This window comes from Carlito syrichta, unplaced genomic scaffold (assembly GCF_000164805.1).
Source record: "Carlito syrichta isolate Samal-C Ts95f unplaced genomic scaffold, Tarsius_syrichta-2.0.1 Scaffold314106, whole genome shotgun sequence".
Lineage (NCBI taxonomy): Eukaryota > Metazoa > Chordata > Mammalia > Primates > Tarsiidae > Carlito > Carlito syrichta.
Genome location: NW_007258202.1, coordinates 150,255 through 163,884, shown reverse-complemented (window position 1 = coordinate 163,884; position 13,630 = coordinate 150,255). Strand labels below are relative to the sequence as shown.

Below are 13,630 nucleotides of genomic sequence, written 5' to 3'. Positions count from 1 at the left end.
AGTTAGGTACAGCTGGGCATGGTGGCTCATGCCTGTAATCCCAGTACTTTGGGTGGTGGAGGCGAGAGGATTGCCTGAGTCCAAGGATTCGAGACTAGCCTGGGTAACTTGGTGAGAACTCATCTTTACAAAAAATCAAAATATTAGCCAGGTGTGGTGATGCACACCTGTGGTTGCAGTAACTTGGAAGGATCACTTGAGTGCAGCAGGTTGCGGCTGTGGTGGTGGTTGAGCATGCCACTGCACTCCAGCCGGGCGACACAGTGAGATGACTACTCAAAAAAAAAAAAGTTAGGTATAGTATACAAGGAAATATGTAATACATATATACATGTGTGTATATACATTTTTATAGGCATATGTATAGATATATAAATTAGTCACCAATTCTTTCTAAACATTCAGAATTATATTAATAGTTTAAGTATATATGCAAATTTAGAGACAGTAAAGCAAATTTAGAGACAGTAAAGGTGATATTTTATTTATTTATTTTTGAGTTGGAGTCTCACTCTGTCGCCCAGACTGGAGTGCAGTGGCCGCTCCCGGCCACCGCAGCCTCGACCTGCTGGGCTCCGGCAATCCTTCTGCCTCAGCCTTCCGAGTAACCGGAATTACAGGCATGCGCTACCACGCCCGGCTGATTTTTTGATTTATTGTAGAGATGAGATCTCGCTGCCCAGGCGGGTCTTGAACCCGCAGGCTCAGGCAATACACTCACCTCAGCCTCCCAAAGGCGCGGGATTACAGGCTGAGCCACCGAGCCCGGCTTAAAGGTGATACTTTAGATAAACCTATTCCTTCAAATTTCAAAAGCTTCAAGTTTTTTTTTTTCAGCAAGACTGAAAAAAAGTAGTGAGAAAGAATTAACTGAAAGATCATAAACTACATTTAGTGACTACATATCAGATCAGTTATAAAAAGCAGTGGAAGTCAAGATATAACTTTACTATGCTCTTGAACAATGTGACAACTCACTCTATGCCCAGTTCCTATCATGTGCTCTACTTCTAAAATGCCTAAATCACTCAACTTGATATCTATGTCCTTATACTTCGTCTACTTAAAAACCTATCCTTATGAGACATTTTCACCTGTGGACCTCTCCCTCAAAGGGTTGACAGGTACAGCAACTTGGGCTGTTAACTGAATAAGAGTATTCAGGTGAGGGGGCAAGTGATGGCTAAGATTTAGATTTAAAATGGTACAAATTCCTTCTCACTAGTATAATGACAGGTAGGGTCTATGTCCACTTGTCTTAAATCTTGGCAGGTGGTAGCTGAACAGTAAATGGTAGAGGTGATTTTGTTTTAGTTCACTGGCCTAAGCATGAAGAAACTGGCAGCTTCAACTTCCTCTTGCTTGGAAACACTTGTTCTTGGAACCTAGACATATGAGAAGGGCCAACATGCAGAGGAACTGAAACCCCAGGCAAAAGTCCTAGTTGAGATCCCAGCTATTTGCTAACCTGGTACATGTGCCTAAGTCAAAATGCTGCAGCTCACACTGCATGGACAAGGCAGGAACCAGGCCTGCCAAGTCCCTCCCTACCCCAAAATGTGGCACATAACAAGTGACTAAAAAAAATCTATCCTGGCTGTGCGAGGTGGTTCATGTGTGCAATCCCAGCACTCTGGGAGGATGAGACAAGACTGCTTGAGCCCAGGAGTCCGAAATCAGCCTGGGCAACATAGCAACACCCCACCTCAACCAAAACCAAAATCAAAACCAAAACCAAACCCACCCCAATACCTATGTGTAACATCCAAACTGTTTATCAGATCATTTATACTTCTTAAGTCAGACCCTGCCTAGATTTCCTACTTCTCTTCTACTACTCCTTAATTGAATCTCCCTCTCTAGCTAGATTTGATGGTTTCTTGAAGACACTTTGGGTAACTCTGCCTCCCAAGCACATACAGTACCCTCTACCCGAGCTGCTCTCTCCCTCTCAAGATCACGAGCTACCTCCTTCACAAAGTCTTTCTAACCACTCAAACTTGATTTTCTCTCCAAAAGTCTTGGGCTCTTATCGTCTCTCACTTGGCACTTACAGTTTGGTTCTGTTAATCATTTTTTTTCTTGATCTCCTTTACTCAGTACAACCGAATTCATGTCATTCAGTGCTACTCCAAATCTGGTTCACATACTGGCAATCCTTTCGAGTATAGAATTAGAGAGCAATAACTTAAAAACTTTACGGCAATTTGACAGAGTGAGCACGGCTTTTGGCAAAACACAGATAAACACTAGTCTCTAAGGCTACACTTCGCTCCATTACTGGCTGCGAGAGAGATTGAGGAACGAAGATGAAGATGACTAGGGGGAAGAAAAATGCGTGGCTTCGCTTCTTCCTAGCGAATCAAGTATCTCAATCCGCGGACCCAAACGGCCGGCCTGCTAGGACTTCAGGCATTTCCCCTTCAAAAATCCCACCACACTCCTCGAATACAAACCACGGAGTTTGCCACAAATGAGTTGGACACAAAACTCACCTCCCAACTCGGACCCACCCAATGGGTGAAATTCACGACCCACCACTGGTTTCTCTCGAACCCTTCTTGGAACCGGGTTCAGAAGCTTTCGCGCCCAAACAACCGAACACCCACGATAACCGGAAGTGGGCGGAAAAAATCGGAAACGCCGCTACCGGGAGGCGGGTCTCTAGCCGTACTGATACGTCATCAGGAGCGCGCCGCGAGAGTGCGATCAGATTGGCTGGAGGGAGGGCGGTGTCGGTCTACGCCTCCCAACTCGGCTGGCTGGCGTTGGCGTTTGCTCAGTGTGTGTGTGTTTGGAGGGGGCTGGGGGACTACCTGTGTGGACCTCTTGACAGGTGAGGAGAGGTGCACGGAAACCCATTCGCCTTCTTTCACAGCGGAGGCCGAAACAGGTCGACCAGTGAGTAGCACTGTGTACCTTTCAGATCCCTCCACTCTTCTAGCTCCTCTCTCCTCTACCCCTGAGCTTTGAGCCTCTGTCCTTTCCCTACTCCTCTGTCCTTTGCTTCGTTCTTCTTTCCCATCCTACTGTGAAGGGATCTCACTCTCTTCCTACTGTGAGTTGTCTTTGGGAATTCGGAGGCACCCCTGGAAAGCCATGTCGCTGTCTTCTATGGTGACCCAAGCACTCCGAAGTCCCGGAGGCAGAGGTCACTTCTTATACGGTTCCAGAGGGGTGCGCTTGCTCCATGGCTGCCGCCTCTCTAGATTATGCCCGTTGTAACTGTTAGGGTTTTCGTTAAGCATTAGCGGGGCTAAACATAATTGTTGTATGAAAACAGGGTTGGGTCTGAAGCTGGAGTAGGAAAGAAAGACAAGGAATCGACATACAAGCTTAAATTATTAATTTGTTCTCAATTTCGTCCAGAAAGAAAGTGGTCTTTCAGAAGATCGAAGCCCCGGATACTGTGTATAAAGTTTTAAACCACTTGATGATGTTTCTCCGATATACTTTTGTATTTATTTACTTATGCTAATATTAAGTAGAATTTGCATGCCTAATGTTTTCATCTCCAACCCAAATTGGTTGAGTATTGAAGTACTTTCTTGGAATATTAATATTAGTGTGGAACATGTCAAGAGTCAAAACTTGAAAGTTATGTGGTTCAGAAATGTTTTCTCTTACAGATTTTTTTTTTTTTTTTGAGATATAGGGATGGGCTTCATCATTGCTCTTTAACACGTTCTAATTTTAGTAACATATTTGTTTGCATGTTACTTCTTTGGATGTTTGAGCCCTCTCTTAATAGGTCTTCTGAGAAAATTCAGACGTTTTATAGATATCAGCAGTAGTTGTGTTTTTATCTAACAATGGTGTCTATTTCTAGCCTTCACCACTTTGCATGGGGTTTTCAGGAAATTCCTATTACACAGGGCTCTTCCCTATCATTTGTTCAGGTTAGGATAGCCCACAAGCATTTTACGTGAAATGAGTGTGATATTTCCTGCCAACAGTTTAGACTCAGGTCATTTTCAAATTACCTTTTATATATTACTACTGAAATGGTTTAGTTGTAATTTCATTATTTTTTCTCATCTACCTTTTAAGCTAGTAAATGTAGTGGATGACTTGTAAAAAAGGTGGATGACAAGGACCCCTTGGATTTAATAGAATAAAAGCCATAATAGCTTTAAAAACTAATGGAAGTTGTTTTTGTTGTATTTCCATTTAGACTTTGTTGTATGCACTTTTAATGTAGTCGGACGCATTGCATTTACAATTTTGTGTCCCGATTCTTTTACTTAATACTTTTAAAGCCTATCTCCTTTTTTAAAAAAGAAACTATGCATAACAAAGTTTTAGCTTTTTACTTATGTGATATACTTATAGAAAGCGTACATAAATGTACAGTTTGATGAATTTCTTTTTTTTTGAGTTGGAGTCTCACTCTGTCGCCCAGACTGGAGTGCAGTGGCGGCTCCCGGCCACCGCAGCCTCGACCTGCTGGGCTCCGGCGATCCTTCCGTCTCAGCCTTCCAAGTAGCCGGAATTACAGGCATGCGCTACCACGCCCGGCTGATTTTCTGATTTATTGTAGAGATGAGGTCTCACTGCCCAGGCGGGTCTCGAACCCGTGGACTCAGGCAATCCACTCACCTCAGCCTCCCAAAGGCGCAGGATTACAGGCTGAGCCACCGAGCCCGGCGCTCTTTTTTCGTTATAAAGATGTGGGGTACAATTCAGGATTAGGTTTACAAACCTTTATTATGCAGGTACTCTTGTTGATGAGGTGTGCCCCTCCCTCCCCTAGCAGTTTCCCTCAACTGCCAATCCCACCCCCTCTCCCCTGACAGTTTCCCACTACTGCCAATTCCTTTCTTATAGTAGTATAATTGTTCAAGGTCCGCTTATGAGTGAGAACATACGATACTCTGTTCTTTGTTTCTGTGATAGATCAGTGAGTATGATCGACTCTTAATCCATCCAAGTTGCTGTGAAGTCCATATGTTTGTGTTCTGCTTTGTGGCTGCATAATATTTCATTGTGTATATGTACCACAATTTTTTTTTCCAGTTCAGCTTCAACGGACAGCATGGATGGTTCCATGTTTTTGCTATTGTGAATAGAGCTGCAACAAACATACATGTGCAGGTATCTTTTTTGTAGAATGATTTGAGTTCCTCTGGGTATATTCCCAATAGGGGAATTGCTGGGTCATATGGAAGGTCAATTGCTAGTTCTTTCAGAAATCTCCACACTGTGATGAATTTCTATAAACAGAACACATCTGTGTCATTCATATCAAAACCATAATCCCCCAAATCTCCCCTTTTGCTCTTTTTCTGTACTAACCACCATAAGTAATCACTCTTCTGACTTCTGAAATCAGATTAGTTTTGCTTGTTTTCTAAACATATTTTAATAACTACATAAAATTATATTATTTGTGATCAAATAATTCACTATTCTTATGTTAAATATTTATGATTTTTCTAAGTTCCCTCCACTACAAAAAAAGGATAGGGAACATCTATTTATGTATTGTTGGAGGAGCTTTCCCAGGAGTGTAGTGGCATAAATATTTTTGAAACTTTTAATGTATATTAACAAATTACTTTACAGAGTAGTTAAAGCAATTAATACTCCCACCAATGGTTTATGTCTTTTGTTTTATGACCCCATGATAAGTGTTCCTTCAAACTACACTAAATTTATAGGTAATAAATGGTGTGGAAAATATAATTTTAAGCTCATTTTACTTGTTGGCTTATCCAGTATAAAACAATATGGTATGGTGAATGTACTAATACAATTTGTATCCCGATATTTCTTTTTTTGTAATTTATTGTAGAGACAAGGTCTTGCTACGTTGCCCAGGTTGGTCTCAAACCCCTGAGTGCAGGCAGTCCTCTTGCCTCCGCCTCCCAAAGTGCTGGAATTATAGGCATGAGCCACTGCACCCAGCTGTATCCCAATATTTCTAAAACAGTAGGCTCCATATGTTTAGGCTTCATATGACAAGTACTTAGTAATTCTGATAAGTATTTAGTAATTCTGACAAGTACTTAGTGATTCAAATGAACAATTTACTACCTTTGCTAGGTGAGATTTTGACCAAGCCACTGTATTTCTTTTCTCTGAGTCTCTATTTCTACATGTGTAAAATGGTGAAATTAGACCTAGGCACCTAGTATAAGACTCTGCTAGTTATCTGGAATATACAACTCTAATGTTGGAACAGTTTATAGACTCGCAGGGAAGTAGATTACTAAACAAGCCATTTAGCTCACCTGGTGATTTCAGGGATTGGTTGTGAGCATATTCCATTACAAATAAAACTATTTGCAGTTTTATTTAATGTAAGAACTTTGAAATAGGCTGCGTAGTTTCAAATGATGACTCTTCTCTGCCTCGTTTTTCTAATCTATAAAATAAGGATAATATTAGTACCTACCTCTTGGTGGTGTTGAAAGGATTACAGTTGCTACTCTTTGAAATCTTTATAGCCTTCTATGTGCTTGACACATTAAAACCCTACATATTGGAGATAATGCCTTAGCTGAATTAGCCAAAGAAGAACATTCTAGACAGAAGGAAGAACAAGATCAGATTCTCAAAATCTTGATACATGCAGCAAACTATAGGCAATCCAGTATTTCTAGAACACAAAATGTATAGAGAGGACAAAAGGAGAGATGAGTCTGAGAGGTAAACAGATCAGGTCATGAAGGCCTTGATGCTTGTTTGTTTTGCTTAACACAATGCCTATCATACGGTAGGTATTTAATAAAAGTGTTTTGAATGAAAAAATAAATTGGAAGCATACTGTATCTTTCATCTGATACAGAGCCTTTGAAAAATTTCACAGAGTATGATGTAGTCAGATTTGCATTGATGTCATTTTATAGACTGGTCAGTGAGACCAGCTAAGAGGCAACTGAGGAAGAAGGCTGGAACTAGAACACTGATAGTAATTGTGGAGAAGAAGAGCCAAAGTTAGAAAATATGAGGTGCAAAAAGCAGAAAAGAGGAAGAAATGAAATCAGGTTAAGATACCCTCTTCCTTTTCCATTTTCACCTGTAGCTGCTATTTTTCCTCCCACTTCTATGGTATATACACTGTGTTTCTTTTTCTAGGTCAATTCTTGTTCCTATTGGATGTTTCCATGTTTCACCATGTTGAGGGCTAAGAACCAGCTTTTTTTACTTTCACCACATTACCTGAAGCAAGTAAAAGAATCATCCGGCTCCAGGTTCCTATGTCAACGACTTCTACACCAGCAACAACCCCTTCATCCAGAATGGGCTGCCTTGGCTAAAAAGCAGCTGAAAGGCAAAAACCCAGAAGACCTAATATGGCACACCCCAGAAGGGATCTCCATAAAGCCCTTGTATTCCAGGAGGGATACTATGGACTTACTTGAAGAACTTCCAGGAGTGAAACCATTCACACGTGGGCCATATCCCACCATGTATACCTTTAGGCCCTGGACCATCCGACAGTATGCCGGCTTTAGTACTGTGGAAGAGAGCAATAAGTTCTATAAGGACAATATAAAGGGTGAGATTTTAATGTAAGCCATTATTTATGATAAGACATAGACCTCCTAATTTTGGCTTTTTTTTAAGGGAAGCTGGTTAATCTCTGAAAAAGTGATACTCACTATAATTTTGTAACAGCGATACTCTGAAAAACGGATGTTTTTAACTTCTGTGATCATAAAGATAAGTGAGTCAAAATAAAGTGCTAAGTTCTTGAAAGTAAACAGCAATTACATACACATTGTTTAAAAGGAATCGGTTGAGGTGAAATTGCATGAAGAAAAGAGGCATTGACTTTGCGTTTGAAAAGCTTTTAATTAACATTGTTGGGAAAGGATTTGGAGCGAAAGATAGTTTAAATGTTGTCCACAGAAAACAATTAACACATGATAACATAGTACAGATATATTGAGTGCAATCTGCCATTTGTTCTCTGAAAATTATCTTACCTGTTATTTCTTCTTTTAATCTATAATAAAGTCATATTGTTTGAATGTTAAACTTGAGGGTTTATAAGTTTATATTACCCATGGAGGATGAAGTTATATTTAGTGTAGACTATCTTAGTTATTTAAAAATTTTGTATGATTTGTATAATTTTGTTTTTCAGAATATTTGAATAGCCAAGACATCCTGTTGTGACCATAGTAGATAAAAGAACAAAAAAGCAAATAAGTATACAAATACTAAATTGTTAACTGTTTATGAAGAACCAGATCTTTTCATGAATTTTAGAAATAATAAAGAATGTCAATGAAAAAAAAGCACCAAACTGTTAAGATAAAAGAGCACCAGGCTGAGTGAGTGGCTCATGCCTGTAATCACAGCACTTTAGGAGGTGAAGGCAAGAGGATTACCTGAGCCCAGGGTTTTGAGACCAGCCTGGGCAACTTGATGAAACCTCATTTCTATGATAAATCAAAAAATTAGCCAGGCATGGTGGCAAGTGCCTATAGTTCAAACTACTTGGAAGGCTGAAGCGGAAGGATTGCCTGAGCTTAGCAGGTTGAGACTACAGTAGCCATGAGCATGCCATTGCACTTCAGCTTGGGCGACAGAATGAGACTGACACCAAAATAAATAAATAAATAAATAAAGGCACCAAATTTTTAGATAAACGAGATGAGTGAGATATTGTGTTTTCCTTTTTTATAGTGAGGTCTGAAACTGAATTTGTGCATTTTTGCACATGGGAAGCAGCAGACTCTCTTAGGAAATGAAATCTCTTTATTGAAAAAAAATTTTTTTTTCTGATTTCGCTCTCATTCTGTCACCCAGGCCAGGCTGGAGTGCAATGGCACAATAATGGCTTACCACAGCCTCGACCTACTGGGCTCAGGCAATCCTTCCACCTTTGCCTCCAAGTAGCTGGGGCTGCAGGCTGAGACACCATGCCAGGCTATTTTTTTTTAATTGTTTGTAGAGATGAGATCTTGCTATGTTTCCTAGGTTGGTTTCAAACTCCTGGTTTAAGCAATGCTTTTTGTCTCAGCCTCCCATAGTGGTGAGATTACAGGTGTGATCCACCAAACCCAGTCTGAAGTTTGTATTGACATGTATGAGCATAAAAAATTTTGTTATACAAATTACTAGGATGAGGTGAATAAACATTTTTAGAAGTGTTAAAGTAAGTCATTTTACTTTGATGTCAGACTCTTCAATCATGTCAGACTCTTGATCTTACATTATTTTTCTTTATATATTTAGCTGGTCAGCAGGGATTATCAGTTGCTTTTGATCTGGCGACACATCGTGGCTATGATTCAGATAATCCTCGAGTTCGTGGTGATGTTGGAATGGCTGGAGTTGCTATTGACACTGTGGAAGATACCAAAATTCTTTTTGATGGAATTCCTTTAGAAAAAATGTCAGTTTCTATGACCATGAATGGAGCAGTTATTCCAGTTCTTGCAAATTTCATAGTAACTGGAGAAGAACAAGGTGTACCTCAAGAGAAACTTACTGGTACCATCCAAAATGACATACTAAAGGAATTTATGGTCAGAAATACTTACATTTTTCCTCCAGAACCATCCATGAAGATTATTGCTGACATCTTCCAATATACAGCAAAGGTATACTTTATGGTTATTATAGGTTTTGCTGTGATTCCTTGAATGTAGGAATTTTTACAACATGCTATCTCCTAATTTGAAAACTGAGTCTAAGTAATGGTTATAGTATAAAGTTAGGGTGTTTTATTGTTACGTTTTAGTTTTGTGTTTTTATTGTATTAATTTTTTAGTGCCTCATTACCTGTAGGAATCTGTATAATAGACCTTTTTGTGTTTTCTTTATTCTTAAAATTTAATTGTCTGATAATTGTTAGAATCAGGGATGTCACATAACTTATGTTTTTTTGGTTTCCTTCAAAATTCAGGTACAGTTGTGAAGTAGACATGTGTCAGACAGGGATCAGAATATCAGCTTTATTTCTGTTAAAACCTGGATTGGAAGCTGTCACTCATATCTGTAATGTTCATGAGGTCCCTAATATTCACCCCTGAATTAGATTCATCTTCCCCAATCAGAGTGGTGGGAAAAGAAGTTTTCTGTAGTGTTCTTATAGTAGGAGCAGTTTCTCCAAAGGGAAACATTTTCCTTCTTTCTTTTGAGCAATTCGTATATATTTCCCTCATTATTTGTACTTTGCTTCTTGCTAGCAATGCTTTCTTTCTCCTTACTGATCTTAAAGTTAGATTGTTATTTCATAGCAAAGGGAAAATAATTTCTCCATCAAACCTTTTGTATCTTTCACCCCTTGTAATTACTATTATCTCAGAACTCTAGCAAGCATTGCCTATATGCTTTTTGATATTTAGCCTTTATGCTTTGGAAGTTTATTTCTTGTCATATATTCCATTTGCTTGAATTAATTGTATTGCCTAAGGTTGTATACTTCTATCACCTTTTTAGATTTAAAGACTATATGCAGGAGAGTTGTGGTTAGCAGCATATGACAAACATATAACAATAACAGTAGCTTAAACTAAATATGAGTCAATTCTCTTTCATCTACAGTAAGTCAGAAGGTAGTCTGTCAGGGCTTGCTTTAATGTAGTTCCATAGTAATCAGGATTTCAGGCTCCTTTTATCCACTTCTCTATTGTTTGAGTGCCAGGTCATGGTTAAGGAAGGAGATGGGCCAGGTGTGTGGTGGGGGCTAAGCCCAGCTCCTTTGGTTCAAAGTGAAATTTCAGAAACATAAGAAGTAAAATTTCACCAAATTCTCACTTGTATGTTCATTGACACAGTAATAAGAGGGGATTGGAAATGTTCTTGCACATTGGTACTCTGAATTCATGGTTCATCTACTTATAGGAGAATACAACATGCTAGGTGAGAATGGTCATCTGAATAGATAGTAGCAGTCTGTGCTGTTATATACATGGGTATTTTCACCTTGTGAAAGCTCTTAATGTCACTTACTAGTACAACATTGCTTTACATAATCTTTTATGTAAGTTAATAAAATGCTAGTTTCAGATACTGATAAATAATGTTACATTGAAGTACCTTGTAAACTGTGAACATTTGTATTTTTTTAAAAAAATTTTGCCAGAAACAGTGGTTCATGCCTGTAATCCCAGCATCTTGGGAAGCGGAGGTGAGAGGTTTGCCTGAGCCCAAGATTTCAAGACCAGCCCAGGCAGCTTGAGGAGATTTTGTCTCCTTTGGTGATCCATTTACCTGGAAAGTCGTCTTCCATCCTTTAACTTTGAGTCTGTGTGCATGCCTTGTAGTGAGATGAGTCTCCTGGAAGCAGCAAATAATTGGGTCATGGTTTCTTATCCAGTTTGCCATTCTGTGTCTTTTCAGTGGTGCATTTAGTCAATTCACATTCAGGCTGATTATTGAAATGTGATTGTTTCTTGCTGTCACGAGGTTCTTATAAAGTGTTTTCTTTGCTTGTTTTCTTTTGGCTTTGGGGTTAATGTATCTGTGTTTTCAAGTTTCTTGTTGCACTATGTTCTCTGTTGATTCTGTGCTCTGCTGTTCTCTTGAGAAGTGTGTGGTCATTTTTTTTTTTTCTTCTGTGCTTAATACCTTTTTAAGTGTCTCCTGTAGAGTTGGTCTGAAAGCTGCATAATCGCTTAGGAATTGGCTGTCTGGGAAGGATTTTAATTTTCCATCACTGATGAGGCTGAGCTTGGCTGGATAGGAAATTTTTGGTTGAAATTGTTTATCTTTGAGGACTTTGAATATAGGGCTCCAGTCCCTTCTTACTTGTAGTGTTTCTGCCAATAGGTCTGCTGCTATTCTGATTGGTTTTCCCCAGTAGGTAGTCTGACCTTTCTCTCTTGCTGCCTTTAGGAATTTTTCTTTTGTGCCTACTTTGTATAGGCAAATTATTATGTATCTAGGGGTTGGTCTTATTTGATGTCTTGTGGGGGTTCTCTGTATTTCTTGTTCTTGGCTGGTCACATCTCTGGTGAGATGGGGAAAGTTTTCTTGGATTACCTCCTGGTATACTTGCTCCAGGTTGTTCTCCATTTTCCTTTCTTCTTCTGGGATACCAAGGGCGTAGGTTCGGCCTCTTGACATAAGTGCACATCTCATGTAGGCTTTGTTCTTTCTTTCTGAGTCTTCTTTCTATGTTCTTTACAGATCGGTTTAATTCCATGTTCTGGTTTTCAAGTTCTGAGATTCTTTCTTCAGCTAGATTGATTCTACTTTCCATGCTTATCATCTTGTTATTTATTTCCTGGATGAAATTTTTTATTGTCAAAATCTCTGTTACAAGTTCCTTTAGTGTTGCATCTTGTCTTTCTTGAGTCTTATTCACTCTTTCCATCCATTCCCTAATTCCTGTTGTATTCTGGAGCCAGTCGTTGTTGGTGACTTCCATTGTTTGGGCACCAAGCTCTGATTTTTCAGGAGTTTTGTCTTTGGTACACTTGAAACTTCCTGAGGTCTTCCTTTGGTTTTCCTCATTTGTGACAGATCTCTTGTTTTTCTCTTTAGTAGTTCTGTTATTCAGTGTCAGTTGGAGAAGATTTCCTTTCTGATGTTTGCTCAGTCTTCTGTTCTTCCCTGATCTGGCCTCTGGATTTGTTCTATTTTGAAATAGGATGTTGGATAGGAAGCTTTGCTGTCTCTTATAGTTTTTGAAATTCAAATAAAGTAGGGGATGGGGTGCTATGGTTCAGAAACTACTTGCAAATTACAATGTTCACTTATTGTGGTATGTATTCCCTGAGACCCATTCCCTACCACTGCTCTATATGATGATGCAAAGCAGAAACCAATGCAAAAAACAATTGAACACACACAGAGACATACACACACATCCCAAAACAAACTGGATGACAATAAAGTGAAACAAAACAAACAACAACAACAAAACCCAAGAAAACTAAATACACACACACATTCCTAGCACAAAGTGAATAGAGAAGAAAAACAGGAAGACTGGAGGGAAAACAAAAAAAAAGGAATTCAGATCGAACCTGCACACATATATTGACACACACCTTAAGCTATAAAAAAATGAAAATAAACCCCAGAAGAACAAAAGAGCAAAAACAAACCAACAACAACAACAAAATTGAAAGATGAACACTTAATCATTCACATACACACATAAACAGATAATGACAAATAAAAGATGAAAGAAACAGAAAAAGAAAAGAAAAACTATTTGGGGGGAGCAGATCAAACCCTTACATACACATGCATGCACAAAGGAAAAATATTTTAAAAATAGATAAACAAAACAGTCAAAAATTTTTAAAAAAATGTTAAATTGAAAAACAAAAAACAACCTGCCCTCTTGTGGCAGACTCTGTAATTGTTCCTCCAATCAGGTATCTCCTGCAGAGTCACCTACCTATTTTACTCTCCAGTATCTGAAGCAGGGAAGGAGGAGGGGCAGTGGAGATGGGTAGAGCTGCAGTCCTCCCCTCCCACTCTCATAGGTCAGGGAGCTCTCCTCTGATGGAGAGGTGCGGGATTGTCTCTTCTTCAGGTAAGTACTCTCACCTGGCGTGTCCCCGCCAGGCCTATCCTGGAATGGAATTATTCTATTGTGACTGATGTCCAGGTTCTGCCTGGGTTTGTCTTTCTCAGTCGTGGCCCAGCTGTGTGGGTCTGACTTTCGGAGGATTGCTAGGGAGGAGGGAGTTCCGGCCAGCCCCAGACTCAC

At 39.5% G+C, this 13,630-nt stretch overlaps 1 protein-coding gene across 1 annotated transcript in view; it reads left to right on the top strand.

Moving 5' to 3' along the window:
- The first annotated feature begins 2,692 nt into the window (after positions 1 to 2,692).
- Positions 2,693 to 13,630, top strand: part of MUT (methylmalonyl-CoA mutase) — a 36,455-nt gene continuing 25,517 nt past the window's right edge. The window contains exons 1-3 of the mRNA XM_008071047.1: positions 2,693 to 2,901; positions 7,081 to 7,504; positions 9,193 to 9,560. Of these exons, the coding sequence (XP_008069238.1) occupies positions 7,102 to 7,504; positions 9,193 to 9,560 (771 nt within the window). The 5' untranslated portion in view covers positions 2,693 to 2,901; positions 7,081 to 7,101. The remainder of the gene's footprint in view (positions 2,902 to 7,080; positions 7,505 to 9,192; positions 9,561 to 13,630) is intronic.